The sequence below is a fragment of a genome, unplaced genomic scaffold (genome assembly GCF_019419815.1).
Source record: "Pyrus x bretschneideri cultivar Hongxiangsu unplaced genomic scaffold, Pyrus_bretschneideri_v1 Contig7, whole genome shotgun sequence".
In the NCBI taxonomy this organism is placed as follows: Eukaryota; Viridiplantae; Streptophyta; class Magnoliopsida; order Rosales; family Rosaceae; genus Pyrus; species Pyrus x bretschneideri.
The window spans coordinates 9,262,105-9,285,528 of NW_025999809.1; the positions used below are offsets into that span (position 1 = coordinate 9,262,105).

The 23,424-nt window shown below is 36.7% G+C and overlaps 3 protein-coding genes across 6 annotated transcripts; 1 reads left to right on the forward strand and 2 right to left on the reverse strand.

Moving 5' to 3' along the window:
- Positions 1-102: 102 nt before the first annotated feature.
- Positions 103-1,817, reverse strand: LOC103958074 (plasma membrane-associated cation-binding protein 1). Of its 3 annotated transcripts, none has more exons than XM_009370296.3 (5): positions 1,658-1,817; positions 1,333-1,476; positions 1,101-1,190; positions 828-912; positions 103-729 (listed from the first exon to the last, which is right to left on the reverse strand). In XM_009370296.3, exons 2-5 carry the CDS (start codon positions 1,444-1,446, stop codon positions 374-376), a joined length of 645 nt encoding a protein of 214 aa, XP_009368571.1. In that variant the 5' UTR covers positions 1,447-1,476; positions 1,658-1,817; the 3' UTR covers positions 103-373. The 3 variants fall into 3 exon arrangements, with proteins under 3 accessions (XP_009368571.1, XP_048429661.1, XP_048429662.1); XM_048573704.1 differs by having other exon boundaries at positions 1,653-1,811; XM_048573705.1 differs by having other exon boundaries at positions 1,662-1,802.
- A 2,680-nt stretch (positions 1,818-4,497) lies between these two features.
- On the reverse strand, positions 4,498-9,744 carry LOC103958073 (DNA replication licensing factor MCM6). 2 transcript variants are annotated; one of them, XM_048573622.1, is made up of 18 exons: positions 9,391-9,744; positions 9,172-9,294; positions 8,914-9,076; positions 8,605-8,798; positions 8,304-8,499; positions 8,126-8,203; positions 7,671-7,900; positions 7,472-7,586; positions 7,165-7,239; positions 6,941-7,081; positions 6,572-6,775; positions 6,332-6,493; positions 6,197-6,252; positions 5,985-6,025; positions 5,715-5,840; positions 5,283-5,413; positions 4,970-5,169; positions 4,498-4,833 (listed from the first exon to the last, which is right to left on the reverse strand). In XM_048573622.1, the coding sequence occupies exons 1-17, from the start codon at positions 9,618-9,620 to the stop codon at positions 5,017-5,019; spliced, it is 2,418 nt and encodes an 805-aa protein (XP_048429579.1). In that variant the 5' UTR covers positions 9,621-9,744; the 3' UTR covers positions 4,498-4,833; positions 4,970-5,016. The 2 variants fall into 2 exon arrangements, with proteins under 2 accessions (XP_048429579.1, XP_009368570.2); XM_009370295.3 differs by lacking the exon at positions 4,498-4,833 and having other exon boundaries at positions 4,846-5,169.
- A 10,425-nt stretch (positions 9,745-20,169) lies between these two features.
- LOC103958072 (probable purine permease 4) lies at positions 20,170-22,050 on the forward strand. Its single transcript, XM_009370294.3, has one exon. It carries the CDS (start codon positions 20,660-20,662, stop codon positions 21,929-21,931), a length of 1,272 nt encoding a protein of 423 aa, XP_009368569.2. The 5' UTR covers positions 20,170-20,659; the 3' UTR covers positions 21,932-22,050.
- The last annotated feature ends 1,374 nt before the right edge of the window (positions 22,051-23,424 follow it).

Sequence of the window (23,424 nt, forward strand, 5' to 3'; positions counted from 1 at the left end):
TTTTTTCCTCAAGTCTGAAAGTTAAGATTGCCCCGCTAAATAAAATTTCTAGCTCTGACCCTAAATGTGATTATGTAGTGATGAAGGGGCAAGTGATTGGTGTGGATAGAATAGGTTCAAAATTTGATTATCTCCAATGTAATAAGACGGATACATACATACAGAGACTGATACACAATAAATTACACATAAATGAAAATTTTTGGAAAAAACAAATATTCCGAAATAGGTTACAAGTATTGAAGGATAACAAATCAATTATATTTTACCAAATTATAACACTTTTACGCAGAAGTCATCACTGACTTGGGGAGGAAGGACTTGAAAATTTTTAAAGCTTTTTAACCCATGCATGATTGATTGAATGTTCTGCCTAAAGCTTTGGTGGTTCTGCAGCAGCAGATTCCTCCACCTTGGGAGGAGGAGCCTCAGCAGCAGCATCTGGCTCAGTAGGTTTAGGTTTCTCAACCTCCTCCTCTTTCTCCTCCACCATTACCTCTTCTTTCTTCTCCTCCACCACCTCTTCTTCAATCACTATCTCCTTTTCTTTTACACCACCACTTGTTTCCTCCTCAGTCTTTGCTGCTTCGGCTGGCAGCGGCGGCTCCACCTTCTCCTCAATCACAATGAATGTTGACACCTTCTCAAACACAAAGAAAACTGGACCTGAAACGTAGGCTGGCCCATATTTTGAAGAGGCTTCTGATACTGGTTTGGATCCTGGGAATTCTGTTCATGCATATAAAGATATAACCCAATTAAACACACGAGAATTTTGAAGAATTAAACCCAAAAATCGTTGAATATGTTTTAAATAAATTGCATACCAATTTTAGCCAACTCTTCAAGGAACTTCAGGACTGCAGCTGAATACTTCTTCAACCCTGACTCCTTGCGCTCCTTAACCAAAGTCTATTTAAGATGAAATTCAGTTTATGCAGAAGAGCTAATTAGTACTTAATAATTGGTCTAGTAATTCCCTCTTTCATTGTTTTATCTCTTAATTTGTCTTATGCACGAGATTTTTGGTGTGACAGAAAAGACAGACTTATTTTGTATACAACTAATGATAAGACATATTTTCTCGTCAAATATGTTACCTTGATTTCAGATGAGGAAGCTTCATATAATTCAATTACTTTTGCTTGAAGATCAGCCTTCTTTTCCTCAAACTCCTTGGTTATTTCCTCCTGAAAACAGATGCATATATAGTTATATACCACATATATATAATTATAAATTGTTCTATTTGTAAGATCTTCTGCAGAAAATAAAATAATTTGACCTAAACATAAAAACAAGAGAAAGAAAAAAGGAAGAAATATAACAAACCTTGGAGTCATCAAAGGACTTGCAAGCCTCAGCAGCAGCAGCCTTTTTTGTACTGGTTTTGGTCTCAAACACCCTCTTGATCTTTGGAAGCACCTTTGTTTGCCAATAACCCATCTCACTTCTCAACTCAAATATCCCTTAAGTCTAAAAACCGAAAGAAAAAAAAAAAAGCAAACCGAGATTCAGAAAAACTCAAGTATAAGAATGAAATGGTTATCAAATGAGCTTTTGAAGTTACGCAACAAAAAACTGAAATCAAGTACTGAAACTTTGAAGAGCACAAAGAGATTGATAAACTAAGCTAATAATAATCTCTATACCTTACCTACTTCGGTGATTGACTCTCTTCCTTTATTTCTCTCTCTTTCTCCTCCAATCAAACTCTCAAGGTCCACCTCAATTCTCTACGAATGTAGCAGCCAACCGTCTCTCCAAACTAATACCACAAAAAGCTTGAGAACCGGCACATCAACATATAGACATATGCTTCAAACACATAAATACCCCTATGGTTCGATTTTAATTGCCAATTACCTAGTTATTCACTGATAGCAGCCAACCTCCCCATGCAAATTGCCTAAACTACCCTCCACCGTCGGCTTATATAATTAAATTCCAAGGGCTATGACAGCACAAAAATTCACAGGTAGGTTTGGCTATTATTTCACAATTCGATATGTGATTCAAGGCCAGGGTGGTCAGTGGCGGGGTTGTAAATTAGCTGGGTATATGGGAGAGAGAGAGACTCACCTACACTTTGACACATTATCGTATTGAATCTCAAATCAATAACGCATTATTGGTGAAAAAGTTAAAGTATATGACAATACGTTATTGATTTAAAATATTGTCACAATTGTAGTTTGGACATAAATTTATTTTTTACATGTAGCGATGTGTGTATTTTTACAGAAGGCAGGATTCAAACTCAATAGTTCAAACACAATGATAATGATCTTAACCAATCGAATTACGAATTCTTGACGTGAAAGATTAGTTTGAAATATCCATACGGTTGCATACTAAGAGCGTTTGTAAGTTTCTCTATGAAAATGCAGATGGAATAGTGGTAAGCCTTTGTTGGGGGAGGTGACAGCTGGCAATCACCTCAGGGGGGGTAGAGAAACGTGGGACCCTTGAAGGGTTTTGCCAATTTTAGATGTTGATCTGTAAATTTAATTGTACGTGTGCCAGTATATGCATCTTCTTCTTCTTCCTTTGACTTGATGGAAAATACTTGTCACGTGGCTTCGCTGGATATTTAGCAATCACGCCGTCAATGACTGAGAAAAGTTCTTCGAAACAAACCAGCCCCCCATGGCCTCATTTGCAAACAATGCAGACAAAAATTCATGCCATGTTACTCTCTGCTTTCTTTCTTTTTTGTCAAGCCATGTTACGCTTCGTTTGATTGTATGTGTATACAAAAAACCAAAAATAATTAAATTAAAATTAAAAAAACATTAAAAATTAACAAAATACAAAAAATAAAAATAATAAAAAATAAAAGCAAAAATATATACAGATGGCTGCCTAGCGTACCCACATGGAGGTTGATTATAATTTTATATATTTTTCTTTTTTAGGGTTTAGGCCATAACAAGGAGTGCAATAGATGTTTCTCTTCCAACCCTCGTAAAGTGGGAAGCCTAGTTAACTTGGATCGCTCTTGTTAAGGTTTTGGCCATAACAAGGGGTGGGAGACCAGAAAACTTTCTATTAGTTTCGATGTGGGGCTAAGACAGGTTTAATTAGCTGCATATGATTTGGTTTTGGTACTACAAAGGTAAGTGCTGCTGGTACGAGACATCATATACGTTAATTTTGAATTGATGACAACGTTCTGGCTTTTGCTGTAAGAATAATTGTATTTTTGTTTGAAGACCAACTAATTCGTCTTACTCATTTGCAAATTACAATCAGAACCTATGCAAACATAACTCGACAAATCAAAGAAAGAGTTTTCACACATATGTCAAACCGTAATTTATTGTTTGAACGACAGGTAAAAATTGATATTCAAGTTGAACTCTATCTGAAACAGCATCTTTGGTTTTACCAAAAAGAGATTCTGTGTATCATGTATAGTAGTTGGACTAATTTGCCATCTGAGTTTGTTTTACAATTTTGATATTATATATTTTTCAGAGAAAAAATATTTATTTATCTGTGAACATCCATCTTTGCTAATCTGTCAGCCACCCAATTTCCTCAATTAATATTGAAGTTTAATCTGACTGTTGGAAAATTCTCCAGCATCTTGTTGTTTATATCATCATGCAAGTAATCCTCTCACTTAAATATGAGCGAACGGAACGGTTGTGTTTTCTGAAGAATTTGTAGTTCATTTGGTTAATCAAATTGATCATTGCATTTGACGTTCTGAGTTCAACTCTCTTTCACTATCGCTTGACGACTATTAAGAAAAAAAAGCAATTCTTTAAAAGGAGAAGCATATTGCACGACTTGGCTAAACCCATGTTTGTTTTTTGAGTCTTCTACAATTTTTAATTAGATTGGACTTGAAAAATAAATGAATAAGCCAATTAACAGTAGTCAGCTAATTATAAATTTATGAGAATTAAAACAAACCAAAGCAAGCTAATTATTTTGAGTATCATAAGTTGTAGTGTTGTTGTTTATGAGGTATCTTATGAAGTTGGTGGAGTTATAGAATTTTATTCTCCTTCAAGACAAAGCCTCAAAGACCACGACTGAGGCCATATTAAAATATTTATATAAAAAGGATAATTAGTGAATTAAATTTGTCATACTTGAATTAAAATAATGTTTTGTCCGAAAAAAAAAAATTACAACCTCAACTATTCTGTCTCCAAATGAGAATTTGGACCAATTCACTGTAAAAATAAATAATAAAACGGGTGTTCACTAATTTGAATTGGATGAAGTTATGTTTGTGAGTAACATAGTTGTCTGTGTTGTTTTTGTCTGCTATAACTTTGCGTTTTGCAATTTTATGTCTATTGTTTTGTTACTCTACAAAGTGTGATATTTTTTGTCTTGTAGACGTCGTTGTTGTAATCCCGAAGTTTATCTATTGAATTTTTTTGTCATTTCGATTGAAAGGAAAAGTTTAAGTAGTCTTCATCAATGGCTTGGGCAAGCATAAACATGAGAAGCAAAAATATTCAAGAAGACAAAGGATGAAGTGGAAGGTAGCGTTTGAGTGCAAAACTCTATTGAAAATAACATAACATTATACCATCAACTCTATGTCACTCTGACAAAGAAGGTGATTAGCTTTTAACATTAAAAACCTTCACTAATTAATATTTGCCTTATCCAACCCTGAGGTATTTCCAACTTAAGGTGTCTTCCCGAAAGAGGAGAAATTCTTCCTTGCATACAACAGCACTCATAAACGGGTGGGACCCACGTGCAGGGGTCTTATCCAATAGCCAGCACGGTAGAATTTCACCTCAAAAGAAAGCCTCTAATTCATTTATTAAAGCAAACATGAAACTGTTAATCGGTCTTCATCTGCAAAGACCATAATACGAACGTTTCAGCTCTAATAAATTACCGATCTCTCTCTGTAACAAATTTTGCCGCACGGCAAAGCCAAACTAAGCTCAAAACTGTGCAACAAGTTATAATCGGGGGATTGTGAACTTACCAACAAGTGATGGTTTGATGGTTTCCTACTTAAATAGTATCACCAGATCAATCTATAACATAGTTGGGATTCACGGTCAATATTCTTTCTTTTCTAGATTTTTTTGACGGTTGCCCTCCACCTTCGCCTTCACCCTCGCCTTCTGCTGCTTGACTACCGTCATCTAGTACTATCAGATGTCCTTCTCTTGTTATCAACCACTGCATTTCACGCGTTTATTTTTCTCTTTTAGTAAAAGATAACTGCTATTATGTCCGGATAATATAGCAACTTTTACACTAACATTGCGGGTGCAAGGTAACGGTACTCTTACCTCTATTATGGCACTGATTATGGTGACTTCACGCTCCGCCTCCTCCTTGGAACTGTAAGCATTTTTCTTGTCCTGCTGTCTCACATACCATTCAATCAAATCCCTCTGCCTCATTCCAGCCAGCCCTGTCCCTGAAACAAGGAACCCGTTAATTATTTTAAGAACTTTCTAGAAAATGAATACAAATTACATGGTAATAATTACAAATAAAGGTTAGAGTCCATTTGGAAGAAGTGGTTTCAAATCTAGAGATTTAGCTAAGATTCTACGGTTGGATTGCTTGACGGGACTATCACAATGCATAAACATCTATCTTTATTATTTAGTGATTTATACAGAATTGGAACCAACATTCCAAAGGAAAACTGATCTAACATTTCATCATTATCTACACGTTAACAAGAAAAAAAATAAACAGGGCAGATGGCTTACCGCTTTGCCTAACATCTTCTTCATGCTGTCTAAGACGCATGACAAGGGCCTGGGCAATCCTCTGAAAGTATTCATCACTTACTTTAATCTTTCCTTGGTCAGCTGCACCATCATCATTTGCTACACCTATTACCCACATAAAGTGATCATGTTAAGATAAAGTTTGAAGAAAGCACAAATTGAAAAATTAAAAAAATTAAAAAAAAAAAGGGTCTTATAATAATGCCAGCATCCTCAGAGGCTGGCTCAGCTTTGGCATTTGATCATCACCTTGATCAAAATCGGACAGATCAATCTCACTAGACTCCACACTGAATGACAAAAGAAAACGCACGTTATTGACACAAAGCCTCAGAATTTGGAGTGTGTGTGTGTGTGTGTGTGTGTGTGTGTGTGTGTGAGAGAGAGAGAGAGAGAGAGAGAGAGAGAGAGAGAGAGATGATACGAGAGGAGGATATTCAACAGTCTCATAGATTTCATACCTGATCACTGATGTTTTCAGCAATCTCACTGCTAAACGGACATGGGCTGGTTTTACCTGCAAGAATTTGTTAAGAGTTAAAAAACATGTATCTTATCTTAAACCCCGATAAACAACTTGCCACAATATTAGGCACCTGAAGGTCTAAATGACTTCGAGCAATGGCTTCGGACAGTCTAATCAATGCCTCTAGTTGCCTAACTGTCATGCGATAAGCAACTCTACTACCAGGAGCAGTATCACCTCTTCTGAGAGCAACATAAGATTCCACCAACAGCTTTCTAGCATCGGAGTTTAACTGCGTGATTTACTCTGCTCTGTCAGATACAGATAGAGAGGGGGTGAGGTTATGGTTTTGGAAGTGCAGAGAGAATACCTTAGGTTTCAGAGTTTTAGCAAATGCAATATAACGTTTCAGCTGTGCAGTAGTGAATTCAGGAGTGAGTGCCTCTTCACGCTTTTGATGTACTCTTACAATGTGGTGGGCAATGTGGTAATCAGTTTGATCATCTGGGTCATCAATCATAACATATACCAGATCAAACCTTGAGAGGATAGGAGGAGGAAGAGCCACATTATACTGGAAAACACAAACAAAAAGGTGATAAGTCCATAGCCTCCATACAGAAAATCTATAAAACATTTCCATTTCAAAATAGTTTTCCCCTACGGAACGTCACCCAGGGGAACAACACCGCACTTATTAAAACAGTTCTTAAAGTTTTAGTTTCAAGCATATATATACCTTGAGTGGTTTAGATTTATCATAACGTCCGCCTGTGGGGTTAGCAGCAGCAAGAATTGATGTTCGAGCATTCAGTGTTGCCTGTATTCCTGCTTTTGTAATGCTTATTGTCTGTTGTTCCATGGCCTCATGAATCGCAACCTAAAGTCCATCACATACCAGTTAATGATAGTTTATGCATCTAGCTCACGCCATCGAATTGTACCAAAAAATAAAACAGTTACCTGATCCCTAATGTCCATTTTGTCAAATTCATCAATGCAACAAATACCATTGTCAGCAAGCATTAACGCGCCTGCCTGAAAGAAATCACAGGTGACAAATCAGCATTTCTGGAAACAAACAGATTGGTAAAGAGATTGCCAAAAGAAATAGGATGCCGAGGTATGTACTCCCTCACAATTCACAAAAAATATGACAAAATCAACCTGAAAATGCAGCACTGAAAATCTATTAAGTGAGCTATAATTCCATAGAAACAAATAAATATGTGCAAAATGGTTAATAAGCGTCCATAAATTTAGATGCTACCTCAATACAAAATTCTCCTGTTTCTGGTTCTTTGGCAACAGTTGCAGTTAAACCAGCAGCAGAGGAGGATTTCCCAGAAGTGTAAACGGATCTTGGAACTATTCCTGCCGTATACCTACAGTTGATAGAAAAACATAAAAAATGTGGATGTGTCTATAAACTAGGGGAACTGAAATGATAAGCAGCAGAAGGGACATACTTGAGGAACTGAGATTTTGCACAACTGGGGTCCCCCACTATACAAACATTGATGTCTCCTCTCAAGTTGATGCCTTCATGAGTAAACTTGTGGACACCACCCAGGAGCATAAGCAGAATTGCACGCTTGATATCTTGATGGCCAAATACAGTTGGGGCAATGCTATCAACAAGCTTATTGAAGAAATCAGGGGTATTCCTCATTCTTTGAACTTCGTCTTTCTCTTCTTCCTGCCAAATTAATGAACAATAAAAGTGGGTCAGAAAATTGTTGCCCAAAAATACTAAATATCCATGCAGAGTTCCAAAACATAGTGAAGTCTTAGTTTCGAACAATAGCCAGATGAGAAGAAAACAAGTGAAGGATCAAAAGTGAAATCCGAAATGACATTGAACAACAACAACTAGAGACTAGCGGATGGGAAAAAAGCACAGAAGGTTGTATCAGGAACTAACAGTGAACTGCTGGTTGTCATCGTCGTCAGCATCCTTCTTTCTATTCCGGACATCAGTATCCTGTCTACCATCAGAAATCTGGAGGAAAAGAACCAAAAATGCAATTGTAAAGCAAGGATCATAGAAAAAAACCAATCACATAACCAGAAGTACTAATCAAATCTACTCAATGGAAAACCTGAACTGAGTTGGCAATAAAGGCAAGGCGATAGGAGAGGTCTCTCACTCCCAATGCTTTTAGACCCCTCACTCCTTCATGTCCAGCCATAGAACCATTGCGCTGGGATGCTTGTCGAGAACACTCTGCTCTGTCTCCAGGGGAGGCCAATGCCATTATGTCTGGTATGACAACCACTGTGCCCGTGAAAACGACCCTATGAGTGCACAAAATGAAACAGACATGGAGCTTAGATACATGCTACTAGTATGCTGAAAAAAAACACTAGTTGGAATCAAGCAAAGGGGGTGACTTTGCTTACGTGTCACCAGCCCTGGCCTTCTCAACAATCTCGTGGCGGATAATAACATCCAGTGATCTAGGAAGGGAGCCCGCAGGTATCTCTTTGGACGTCTCCTGCATTCGTACCCTCTGCCAGTCTGCAAATTTGCTCTCTTGCCGAAGCAACGCCCACCTTGCTCTATTAGAGCAGGTGGCATTGACACAGATTGTTGGCTTTGAACCCACAATTAAAACAAAAAATCAGAATCACCCACCAGAATGCTCAAAACAAACATTAAACTATTGGAATAAAAAAAACAATTGTGCCATTAAATGTAAGCTGGCTGACCTCGGTGTACTTGAATTGTTGTTCAACATTCTTGATGACGCCTCCGCACTCCAAGCACTTGAATGTCCCGTGGAGAAGCTCTGGTCGAACCTCACTGGTCCGAGTCACCACACCTTTCACCGATACCAATTTCCCAATTTCTGCTGTGGTCAATTCCCTCAACCTAGAATGAAAAAAAGTTCTATTATTTTCCATGTCCCATTTGGAAGCTCAATCAAATTCTGTAATATTAAGTAAAGAAATCAATAAAAAGCACACCTCTTGGAGACGGGAAGGTTGAAGAAGGCGACATTGATGTCCTTGTTCGTATCGTCGGAGATGAAGTTGGGGCGGAGCTGCGTCACGAATGTCTTGCAAGCGTTCTTCAAATAGGGTTCAAACCTAATCAATCAAAAAAAAATTCAATCGATTTTGAGTGAACGCACAAATCAATCAAGTTGGGGGATTTGGGGGTTTTAGGGTTTTCAGAAAATGGACCTGAGAAACTCGTCGGAAATGGCTTTCTGGAGGAGATTGTTGAAGACCATAACGTGGGAGAAGTCAATGAACATGGTGCTGGATTCATTGGCGGCCATGGCTTCGATCTCCGCCTCGTAATACGCCTCTCCTCCTCCGCCGGCGATCCTGAAGTTCTTGAGGAAGTCCACGAAGATGGACTCTACCCTCACCGCCTTCTCATCCACCAAGTATCCTCCGTCGGCCTCCATTTTTTGCTTCCTCGCAGTCTCTCAGTCACTTCTCTCACTTCTGAGTTCTCTCTCTCCTCTTTCTCTACAGTTCCCTTCTCACTCCGTGCCGCTTTCTGGTTTCTGGCGCCAAAATAAGACCTGCCAGTCTGCCACCACAACGCCTTCCCGCCAAAAAGCACCTAACAACTTGGGCCAACTGTATAAAATGGGCCTCCATCACCATTTACCACTAGTCCAATACAAATTTGAATTACCTAACATTTGAAGCCTCATCCTTGTTTAGTGCATCCAAATATATATATATATATATATATAATGGTTTTTATAACAAACGGTCTCTAAAATTGACACTTATCATCAAGATGATCTCTGAAATTAAAAATCAATCAATGTACTTTCTGAAAATAGGTATCGCAAATCAATGTGGTCATTTCGTCACAATTCTATTTAAAATTCCGTTAAATGCTGATGTGACATATAAATGGACCCACAAGATTTACGGGTTTTTATCACAAGTGGTCCCTGAAATTGACCCATACCATCAATATGGTTCTTAAAATTGAAAATCAATAAATGTAGTTCTTGAAAATAGGTGTCGCAAATAAATATGATCATTCTGCCACAATTCTATAAAAGAAATTTGTTATGTGTTGATGTGAATTTAATAATTAATTAAAAAAGTTGTCTAAATACCTTTTTGCACAATGAAATTTTTTTTTTCTTCTTATAGTAGGGCCTACTCTGAAGAGAGATCTCTTCCATAAATTCTTAAAGGTCGTTGTCAATGGGCCAAGCCGTCACCAAAGGTAATGTCGATCTAGGTTCAATTCAATGAATAGTGTTGAAGTGTGTAAAGATGTGTGTATTGAAATTATTTTTTAGAGAATAGAGAGCAAATGAGATATAGAAATGTGGCGGAATCGGAGGTAATTGCAAGACTAGGTTTTTGGGTTGACAATTTTTTTTATTAACTATTAAATTATTCAGCCTATATGTAATTTTTTTTTAATTTAATCAGACTTGTGTGACCCATTTATGTGTCACATCAGCACATAACAAATTTTTTGACAGAATTGTGACGGAATGACTACATTGATATGAAACACTTACTTGCGGGACTACATTGATCAATTTTCAATTTCATAGATCATTTTGATGTCGCGTGTCAATTTCATGAACCATTTTGATGTCGTGGATCAATTTCAATGACTATTTGTGAGAAAAAAATGACTTATAGGACCCACACTTAACAGATTTTTTAAATAGAATTGTGATGAAGGACCATCTTTATTTGCAACACCTATTTTCAGGGACTACATTGATTGATTTTCAATTTCAGGGATCATCTTGATGGTGATGGCCAATTTCATGGACGATTTATGATGAAAACCAAAAAAAAAAAATCCAAACTACACTAAAGAAAGGAGAAAGATTTTGAATCTAAAACGTAGTGTGTTGAAGAGAAGACCATAACCATAAGAACAATCCACCACTTACAACATCAAAATTATTTATATGTGAGTTTTTTTTTTCTTTTAAAAAGGGAGACAATTTGTGGCAAGTCATGGTTATCCATCACTTTCAGGGCCCAAGAATACTCATAGAAAGATTTCTGCCTATATATGAGTTATGTTAATTGATTGATCAAACTCATCAAAATAGCGTATATGTCATTTTGTACCTGAAATTTTATTTATCATGCTAATTAACGACTCTCAGTCGCGCACGAGTCCTGAGCGAACATCCTTCTAATTGGTACGTGTTGCTAATGCTATTCTCATGTAAATGTAATTAAACTAGAAAAAAAAGGTTAATATAAGAATGGAGGATGAGTTTACTTCCAATCCATGCATGCACCAAAGGATGACTTGCCTGCAATTGGAATTTTGAATTAGTCACCAAATATGAATGAATGTACAAGAAAATGAATTTTTAATGACCCTTTATCATGGATTTTTTGCCGTCTCACAATTTAACGTCAATTCTCGTGCTAACATTATAAAACATTGTGTCAAAAACATAAAATGATAGAGAATTCATAAAAAATCTCACTTTAAAATAGTTTCCTTCACATTTCTCAATCAAAATATGCCATTATAGGTCTGCATACCATATTGATATACGTAGAGGTTATATTATGAATCTTATCAATATGGCTACAACCTACTTCTGAACTCTGAATTTGGCAAAAGCTTATCAGTCATTGCTAGCTAATTTAATTATATTAATTTATTTTTAAGCTCCTTGATGAAACATTTACTCTTAAGTTCTAAACTTTTACGTAATCTAGATCTCCCATAACGTATGGTGTAAAATTCTTTTCCTTTTAAATTTCTTTTCCCTCTGGTTCAAGGATGGAGCCATCTGGGGCCCAGTAGGGGCATCCGTCCCCACTCATGTTTTTTTGGTGAAAAAAATGTACATACTTATGACATTAGCAAATTGTATCACTAGTTTACTTGTTTGTGGCATTAGCATTAACTCTTCTAGTTGTTATTGCCAATGTTGAAAGAACATTTTCGACCATAAAATTTATGAATAATCGATTGAGAAATCGAAATGGAAAATCAATTGATGAATGATAACATGGTTATTTTTAGAGAAAAAGATATTTGATGATACTGGTAAGAAAGATTTCATGCAAGGGTTTCAAAACACGAAAACTCGTCGAAGGATATTGTAATATGTCCTTCCATACAAATCTCTGGCTTCATCCATGCTCCACTCCTTTTATTTTGAATAGTCACAATTAAATTACGTTAACATCTTGTATTGACATATTTATAAAAATAAAAAATAAACAAATGAAAAAAGAAGAAACTGAAGAATAAAAAATTTAGAAGGAAGAAAATCTTACACGATAACTTATAATGCTGCACACAGTTCATCACATGACGGAGTGCATTGTCCATGACCTTTTTGGCCAAAACATCCAATTCAAATTATAAATTCAATCGTAGTCCCACAAAAATCCCTAGTTAACCACCGATATTGGCTATATATTTTTAATGTAGGACATTCAATTTTCTCTGAAGCAAAAAGTGATCAAACAGATGAATTTTGGAGTGATTCCAATTGGAGGATGTTCGTGTGCCTTTCAACATGATTGTATCAAAATTCCAAATTTTTCTACCAGACCGTTTGATCGTGGCGATGAAATAAAGACCCAACGTGCAGCTTTAACAAATTGACGTTTTTGGACGTTTTGGGTATTTTGAAGGTTAAGCTGACATATTTTGAGGAAGATTTCTTCTGAGAATTTGTAGGGAACATCTTCAGATTTAAAAAGAGACATTTTAGGACCAAATCGAAGTTGATTTGGTCAGTCAAAAGTCTGATTTTCTCTGCAGTCCGAATTTTAGTTTAAATAGGAAACCTTTTATTTCATAGTTATCTTATTCTATTGTGTTGAAGACCTTTTCTAGTAAGGATTTTATTTTATAATAGTATGAATAAGGCTTTTTAGCCATTAGGAACAAGGGAGGAATCCACGCACACTTTAGAGAGCTTTGAAGTTTATTTTTCAAGGTGTTTTCTTTCCATGTTTTTAATAATATTTTGTTTTATGATTGTTAGTAACTAGTTTCGTTTGCTAGGGCGAGGCTACGAGCCTTAACAAGAATATGTAGTTTCTTTTCAATTTACTTATGATATTATGTATACAAGTTTTGAATTATTAATCACCGTGTTGAAACTATCTAATTGTCTTGATGATTGGCCACCATTATGATATTGATGAGTAGATTTTATATTATTTATTTTAACCCTATTCTTAGTATATTTTGGTTATTATTTTGAAAGAATTTTGATACTTTGAATTATATTTTCAATATAGGGCTTTCAACTTCCTTTAACACACCCCGACTGAAATCAAGACGTGCTGGTTTTCACGTGAGGGTGACGTAACCATGTGCACAGTGCGGAAGCTAAGAATATTAATAAAAGTACGAATAAATAAAAACCAAACTACACACAGAGTAGTTAACATACATGTGCAAGCGTAAGTGTGAAAAACAATATTCAGAGCACAGAGAACCTAGTGCAGTCCAGAGGAACAAACACTAACTAAACACACCCAGAGGTGATCCTACACTAGTGAAAATCTATTAGATATGCCGTGGATTCCTCGTAAGCCACCAAAAGAGCAAACTAACTAGAACCCGGAGGGGCGCAAAACAGAAAGTGTGAGTGGGCAAAAACAAAGCTTTTCAAAATCATTTCATTATCAAAAGTTCTAACCTCTCGCTGTAAAATCTATATAGTTTCCCAGAAAATAGAATATACACATATATCAAAAACATGCTCAGAAATATGCCATGTCGAATGCCTACACATAAAATGTAAGTAACCCAGGTAATGTCAATCAATGCAAATAACATGTCAACCAGAGTCACCTAACGTGACATGTACGGCTGAATCTAGAGCTCAAATCCCCAACTCACTAACTATACCTGCACACGAGTCGGAACCACCTAAAGTGGTCTGTACGACAAGATTAGATGTAAATAAATACGCTCAAGTGCTACGATTACGTGAAGACTGGGCGAATAATCGCGGGTCACCTACGAGTCGGAACCACCTATAATGGTCTGTACGACAGGATTGTGCACCTAACTTGGATCCAAGATAAGCGTGTGGTGCAAGAGCTGAACATCACGTGAAGGACTGTGCCCTACTCTGGGCGAGAGCACTAACACCGAGGGTGCAGGTTATGAGCTCTTTATGCATCTCACATAGCCACTAATTTGAAGGAAAATTTGTGAAAAACATGTTCATTTAAGCAACATCAATAGCATGCAATTAACAATTAAAGGCGGAATCATGCTTGTATGCACTTAAAACAAAACATTTACCCATGAAATTCAAAGCCTAGTAGATAGGTGAACCAAGACTCAACTCAAAACAAAGTGAGTTGAGAAATCAATACCTTTGTAGATTCCTCTTTGCATAAGCAAAGGCTAATCACCCAAAGAGAGGGCCTTCATTCCTTGCATCTTGGATCCATGGATTTGGAGGGATGAAAAGGTTTCTCCAAGTTCCCAAAATTGAGAACCTCTAAGTCTCCACACCAAGGTATATTGTAGAAGAAATGAGTGACCTAGAGGAAGTAAGATTGCTAGCTATTCCCCTCTAGATTGGCCAAAATTTTAGAGAGAAAGGAGAGCTTGTGTTCTCATCCTTTCCCCCAAAAATAACCCTTAGTAAATTTTAGGCTATAAAGTCCTTTATATAGTCCCTTCAAATAAGTGACCTAATGGACCAAAAGCCCTATTCTTTTACACATGGCTAGCCTATAGGTTTATTGGGCTTTCAAGCCCTTTGTTTTATTCAAGTTGTCATACAACTTGAGTTAATGGGCTTGACATTCAAATCCCATTGGGCCTTGCGGCCCAAAACTAACCCGAGGTCTTTAACGAACTTATTCGTTTGATTAATTAACATATTAATTAATCCTAGCCTTAGATAAATAATTAAACCATTTAATTATTCTTACTCATCTCCGTTGAATCTTCAATCTCTACCTTACACGGTGTACGATCCATTAGGTTCCTTTTAGCGAGGCAGTGGGCGATTCAAACTCTTTCAAATCGATTGTGAATTGAAACTTACTTTCAATTCTCCCGTTAGTGATAATACACTTTTAGGGCTTCCACAAACCATGAGTGACACCTAGCAGCATATCATGGTTACCCAAGCTAATCAAAAGAGGTGGAGAACCTATTCAGTTTAGGATTACAAATGCAATACGGTCTTTCTCTAATACAATACTCTTGACCACATTGTTTGGTTTGATAGTTTATTCATGTCTACTATCCAATGTGAATCTTGTACTTATATGATTACCTTGAATGTGATCTGGAACGCATTCCAACATCTCATTCATACTCTGGCCAGAGATTCTAAATCATATCATAGAGTATTCTCCCTCAAACAGTTTGAAGGTTAGAAATCCCTTGTTGCGCATTCACTTGCCTCCATGGCTAAGTGTCTTAACCCCAACGATGCCGTGGACACCCTGATAGAGTGACTTTGACATAATCAAAGATTAAGGACCTAACCACAAGACAACTGTGATGCCTCAGGTCAAAAGACTAATTTGCATTATCCCAACCATGAGTTCTCATGTGACATGAATATGAGAACTCTTCGTTGATCGTGTTCAGTGAACTCATTCTCTATTGAGCACCTACGTACTTGTCTTGATGTCACACACACCAATGACTCGAGACTAGTCACTCTCCCTGAGAGAAGACATAGCACGTACTGATCTTAACGGACTGTCAATGCCCAATTGACAATCCTATGATCAGGAACGTTTAGGATGTGTCAACGAAAGAATGGTCTCATGAATCTAACTTCTTTAGATCGCATTCTTCCAATCACATATTCCTTGGACTTATCGTTTAAGCATATAACATTTATATGTGACGGCTCAAACAATAATCTTTGCCCTTTACATTTAAACTACATTAGTTTGAAATGAACTACATTAGTTTGAAATGTCCGTAAAGTATCATCATATAATTGGTTTTAGGGCACATTTCCAACATAATTCTCAATCATAAACCATAAACTTACTTGGCACTTACCTGTGCGTTCGCAGCACCCAACATACATATATATGTAACCACTAATGCATAACTAAATAGACAAATACTATGCATGGCATTTAAAACATATAAGCATTCCATATCATTTTCTGGGAAAAACCACAAGTATACGAGTATATACGGAAAACCAAAAGCCCACTCACTGGTATGTGGAAGGGTCGTAACCCCCTTGTCTCGAGTGACTGCGCTCATCCTCGGGATAGGTCTCACCTATATGTGAAACAACTATAAAAACGTTAATTTAAAGCACATAATCAAAACTAGGTAATAACTTCTCATACAAAGCTCAAATGGGGTGTGTGAATACACCAACGTGATCTACTTAACCTCACGAACATCCCCATATTTTTAAAATAATTTTCTAACATCACACGCGCCTCTACGCGTTAGCCAAGGCACGGCCAAACGCGCCGGCCAAGCGTAGGCATATGCCTGGCACACAGACGGAATCCCTAACAGCGTTAAAGAATATTTCGTCCAACAACAAGCATATTCCGTTAAAACTAACTTGATGCCGTTAAGAATATTCCGTTAACTTAACGGAATATTCCCTTGTCTTCTCCGATGAGTCTCGCCGGAGCCGCCGCCGTCTGCGTTGCCGAAACTGGGAAAATTTTCAAAACTTCATTTCTCAACCAAATTCCATGAAATTGGTACCAAAATGAAGCTTACAACAAGTAGAACAAAACCTTACCACTTTGAAGCCCTAAAACCAATGGAATCTTGTCGAAAAAAACCCACGATATTCTGGCCAACCTGCAACTCACTGAAATTGGGCTTTTCGACATCCAATTCATTCCAACTTTCTTCCTCGAGCTTCGTGAGGACCTCCTAAAGCTCCCTGTGATCCTTAAAACTCCTAAAAACATCACGATCACGTGTGCATGAACAATGCACAAAATCGGGATTCCCTGGTTCTCAGGTTTTCGAGGGTTTCACGTCTAAAAACTGTTATAGATGAGTTCGTGATGACGCGATGAAGGTGATGGCACTAAACACGAGCTCGATCTGCATCCGTACAACTTGTACGGACGTTGCAGAAAATCGAAAGAGGGAAGAGAGAGAGAATGCACAGGAGTGATATGAGTGTGTGTGTGTGTGTGTGTCTTGTAGAGTCAACCCCTAAAAACAACAAAACAACACCCTACAACACCATAACGCCCAAAGGCATTTTAGTCTTTTCGTACCTACGGTACAAATAATCCGGGACGGGCTGTCACATCATCTGGAGCAAAACGTGATCAAATGGACGAATTTTGGAGTAATTCTAGTTGGAAGACGTTCATGAGTCACTTGGCTTGATTGTATCAAAATATCAGATTTTTCTACCAAGAGATGATTTTCTGGCAATAAAATAAAGGAGCAATGCGCAATGTTGGAATAATGACGTTTTTGGCTTGACTTGCATTTTTTTGAGCCCAAGATGACCTTGGATGGGTTCGTGGCCTTCTAGAGATGTGTTCAGAACGTCCCGATCTTCAAAATAAGCTATCATGGGCCGGATTTGGAAGATATTTGAGACTAAAACATGGCTGGACAAGTACTTGGTAGATTCTCCTAGCTTAATTAGGACTTTATGTTCTAATATATTTTATTATTATTCTTAGTTTCCTAGTTGGAATAAGGACCTAGTTTTTAGGGTTTGTGCGATAGCTAGAGGGGATTTTAAGGCTTTTGCGGTTCTTACTTTGACGAGTAAGCTTTCTTTTATGCAACTTTGGAGACAAAGAGTAATTGCTAGGGTTCTTGGAGATTTTCTACTTTAAGGTGTTTTCATTCCTTTTATTCTTAATAATATTTTCTATGATTTTAATTATGAATATGCGTAACTAATTTTTTTTGCTAGGGCGAAGCGTTAAGCCTTAGCATGAGTATGTGATTTTTATTTAATTGCTTATGATTGATTGCGTGCACACTTTGAATTATTAAACACCGTGATTAAAACTATCTAATTGTCTTAATGCCTGATCACCATTAGGATATTTAAAAAAGTAATTTGATCCAATTTTGGTCGGAAGGTTCCTAAAATTGATGTTGACTTCTTGTGATTAATAATTGTAACTTCACTTAAGATGAACAACACGTCTTAAGGGTTGCATGGTTTTTCAAAGGGTTTTAATAAAACTTAATGAGTCTCTCATGTTCATATTTGATCCGAACGTTTGGACAAATTGCATATTAGATATACATTCTATGTTGAAGGTTCCAAGTAGGATATATATTAGGAAAACCTAACCTTCAAAGTGGCATGTGTAGATCATAAATAATTGGTAAAAATGCATAGGATTGCTAGGATTGCTAGGTGATGGTGGAACCCTAGTGCTTTTGTAAATTGGTATTTTAAAAACTGTTTCTTTTTCTTCATCTTTAATATTGCATATTAGTTTTTTTTTTATTAGTTAAATTCGTTATATTAAATTAGGTTGTAAAAATATATCATCTCAACTTTCTATTTTACAATAATTAATTGGAATTTGATTTGCTTTGAATTATTTAATAATCCATATAGAGAACGACCTTGCGAGAACCATTTATACTACAATATTCTTGTCATTCTTGCAAGTATTATAGGAGTTTTTAACCCATTTGCATGTGTGGTAAATTCCCTATCAAATATTTAGAAAAGTAATTTGATGCAATTTTGGCAGATGATTGTCCCTGAAATTGGTGCTAGCTTCTTGTGATTAATATGTGTAACTTCTTAGGATGGACAACACGTCTTAAGGGTTATAAGGTTTTCAGAAGGTTTTCACAAAACTTTATGAATCTTGCATATTCACATTTGATCTGGCCGTTACGAACGGTTTGCATGTTAGATATACGTTCTATGTTGGAGGTTCCAAGTAAGATATATATTAATAAAACTTAACCTTCAAATAAGCATGTATAAGTTATAAGTAATTGGAAGAACTACTTAGGATTGTTAATGTGACGATGGAACCCTAGTGCTTAAATTTATTTTCAAAACTATTTTCTTTTGTTTTCTTTACTTTGCCAATTTATTTAATTGTTTTTAATTGAATTTATTTTTAATATTTTAGGTCATTAAATCACCTTTTTTCTAAACTTTATTTTCAAATAATTAATTAAGATTTGGTATTTACATAAATTATTCATTCAATCTCTGCAGAAAACGACCTTACTTGAGTCATTTATACTACAAATACCTTGTTCTCTTGCAAGTATTTTTAAATGTTTTTATCCCTATTTTTGTAGATGGTAAAATCCCTAACAACATGCATGAGGATGTGCTAAGTGGAGGCCATGAGGAGAACAGGAAGCATACAAAATTACAAACGTAGCCATTTTAAGACTTCGAGTCATAACGAAAGCACATAATCTCTTTCTCCCTTTTTCTTTTAAAGGAAAACTAATGAAAATAACTTGAAAACTTTGAGTTTTAACGATAAGGACAAAATAAAAGGTAAAATGAATAGTAATATAATTGAATTTTTAGTGTAAAAATGTGATTTTTCGTTAAAGTGAATAGTATCGTGGGCTTTTCATTAAAACTCCCTTGTTTTCATTTATTTATTTACGATGTTTTATATAAATTAGAAGGACATAAATAAATAATGAGGATGTGATAGAAAAAGATAATGTCAAGAAGACCAAATTTTTAGAAAATAAGTACTCTAATTAACACTTAAGTGATAATCGAAGTATCAACAAGTACATAATTTGATTTACAATATTCGATTTAGAATTGTGGTACCTCTAATATAGAAAAAATGGGGTGTTGTTGTGGAGATTGTCAGCCAAAAGAAGAAATTGCGACAATTAGTTCAACATATTACGTAAAACACTTTTGACTAGGATAAGAGATTATGGAATAAAACGTTGTGTTAAATAAAATATGAGAAAATTTGATATAAGTCTAATTTTTTTAGGTAGGAATAGTCCTATTTATTAAAATAAGTCCAATTCCTTAAATTTAATTATTTAAATTTTTTTTTTTCAAAAGAGGTAAGGTGTATGCGTATGTCCCTCCTCTTTTCTTGCATTTTATTTTCTTGTTCTATGAGGAAAAAGGTTTATATCCTCCTGACGAGATTTAACTTCTTTTTTCATATCAATAAATTTTCCTCATATCGTCGACCTTTTTTTTTTTTTTTTTTTAAGAAGAGTACTATTGAATACTCTCAAATTTTTTGGAATTTTTTTTAAAATTCGAATTGAATACATCTCTATCCTTTAGCAATTAATATTAACATATTTGAAAATTACATCCAAAATCCAAAATGCACAAGCAAGTTTTTTGTTTTATTAACCTTCTATAAAAAATAAAAATAAAAAAAAAAACCTCACTCTGGATGTAGACTTCCGGATATTGAGTACAAGGATAAATAGCACTGAAACTCTAAGTCCACTCTATATATATCTCATTCTCATTAAAAAGAGATTCACCTCCTCACCTCCTCATACCTCTTCAGCTAATTACAATTAATGGAGAGTTTAGTCCAATCTTCACCCCAAAACTCCCCCAAACCCCATAACCACCAACACCACCACCACCATGATCACGACTGCCCCACCCTCACCACCACCACCAACCACCACCTTGAACAAACCAGAACCAATTCATCAACATTATTCATCAACAAGACCACAGCAACCCAACTGAGCAACAAGGGCTCGATGATCAAACGCAACAAGCGCTCCATGCCTCTCCTGGTGATCAACTACTTGTGCCTTTTCATTGGATCAGTCTCTTCAAGCCTCCTCTCAAAGTACTATTTCATCCACAAAGGCTCAAGCATTTGGGTGTCCACCTGGGTTCAATGCTCCGGCTTCCCTCTCCTCCTTCCATTTATTTTCATTCCTTATCATCTCCTCCATTGCACCCAAAGAATACCCTTCTCTCACTTCACCCCCAAAATCTTAGTCCTATCAGTTCTCATAGGACTTATGCTGGGTCTAAACAACCTCCTCTTCTCTTGGGGTAACTCCTATTTACCAGTCTCAACCTCCTCTCTCCTCCTCTCCTCACAACTCGTTTTTAATCTCATCCTCTCTGTGATTATTGTCAAGCAGAAAGTAACTTTCTCAAATCTCAACTGTGTTATCCTCCTAACCGTAAGCTCAGTCCTTCTGGCCTTGGGGTCCCACCATGACAAGCCACATGGCCTTACACGTAGCAAGTATTTCCTAGGGTTCTTCTCAACAATCGGGGCAGGTTTGTTGTTTGCTCTGTACCTTCCGGTCATGGAGAAGATATACAGCAAGGTTTACTGCTACGCCATGGTGATCGAAATGCAGCTGGTAATGGAGGCTGCGGCCACGGTGTTCGCCACGGTGGGGATGGCCTTGAACGGCGGGTTTCGTGAGATGAAGGCGGAGAGCGAGAGGGTGTATGACAAAGGAGAAAACGTGTATTGGGTGACTTTGTGGTGCAACGTTGTGACGTGGCAGCTTTGCTTCATGGGGACAGCTGGCATGGTGTTCTTGACCTCTTCGTTGACGGGTGGGATTTGTATGACGGCGCTGATAGGGATGAACGTGTTGGGAGGGGTTCTGGTGTATGGGGATTCGTTTGGGGGTGTGAAGGCGGTTTCCACTCTCTTGTGTGGGTGGGGTTTCTGTTCTTATGTGTACGGCCTTTACATGAAGGCTAGAGATATTGGGGAAGAAGATGGCGGTGAAGGAGATGGAGACAAAGAAGGAACCCACCAAGAGATAGGGATGGATGTGCATAAATTAAATGATAGTAGTGTTTGATTTAAAACTTTTATGATGCTTTTGGTGAAAATTGGAATTGAGTTTTGTTTGTTTTTGAGACAAATTTGGATGTGTGAAATCATGGCTTAATTGCTTAAGTACATAATTGGTTGCTATCATTGTCAATTAGTCTCGTCACTTTAACACTAAACTCCACTAAACCACATTTCATTTAAGTTTTATCTATTGAATTTTTTAGCTAACATTACATCAGTTATCGACAATCGCTTATACACAAGCATACGTTATTAAAATCCATCTTACAATCTACACAAATCGACTACCTACCAACAATTAAACTTTACAATTTCATCAACCATATGGTTGGATATAATAAAGTTCCGTTTACAATAAACTATTTCAAAAGTTTAATTTAGATAGGATTATTCTCACAAAATCTAGAAAAATAAAATGTAAAGGTGATCTCATATCAAAAGTTAGGATGGATGATGGTTTGTGCATTCATTGCTTTTTATGTATATATTCCCCCACTACTCTTTGCACTCAAAACAGTTGCGTTCTTAATTTCTACATAAAGGAGACTTAAATCTGAATATCAAACATCTAATCAGTAGCAGACTGGGGGTATGCAGAGCCAAACGTTACACTAGGAATCAGTAGTGAGGACATTGTTAGTTTGGTTCACCCAATCTCACGTTATCATGTATGATGTAGGAAAATATATTAAGTATTGCCCTACTGCTGATAATATTATATGGTTGGGATAATTGATTAATTATATCAAAACAAACATAAATGGTGGGATTCACTCATTGCACATACCCTAATTAGAGCGATTACGAATCTTGTAGAAAAAGGTATGTAGGCTAAAAAATATATTTGTTATTGATACGTGAATGTGGAAAAATGGAAGAGAATGCTTTTTTTCTCATTATCTTTCTCTACAAGATTACAAGGATATATATACATGATACAAGTGTGTAGGTAGGACAAGGTAGCCGTCCTAGTGTGTAGGTAGGACAAGGTAGGACGGCTGTAGGACGACTTGACGGCTGTAGGACGGCTAGTGTGTAGGTAGGACAAGGTAGGACGGCTGTAGAACGGCTTGACGACTGTAGGACGGCTAGTGAATAATATTATATACAATTACACAAGGACTCCAACCATATTCCTTATTTGTCTAACACTCCCCCTCAAGTTGGAGAGTGGATGTCAAGAACTCCCAACTTGCTTAACATACCCGAAAACTTTTCTTTCCCAAGAGGTTTGGTAAACAAGTCTGCCAACTGTTGTGCCGTACCCACATGCTTGGTCTCTATTGTGCCATCTACAATCTTATCTCGTATAAAGTGACAATCCATCTCAATGTGACGAGTTCGTTCATGAAAAACAGGATTGGCAGCTATATGTAACGCTGCTTGATTATCACAAAATAAAATGGAAGGACCATCCAAAGGAATGTTCAAATCCTTCAACAAAAAACGAAGCCAAACTATCTCGCAACAAGCACCTGCCATGGCCCTATATTCCGC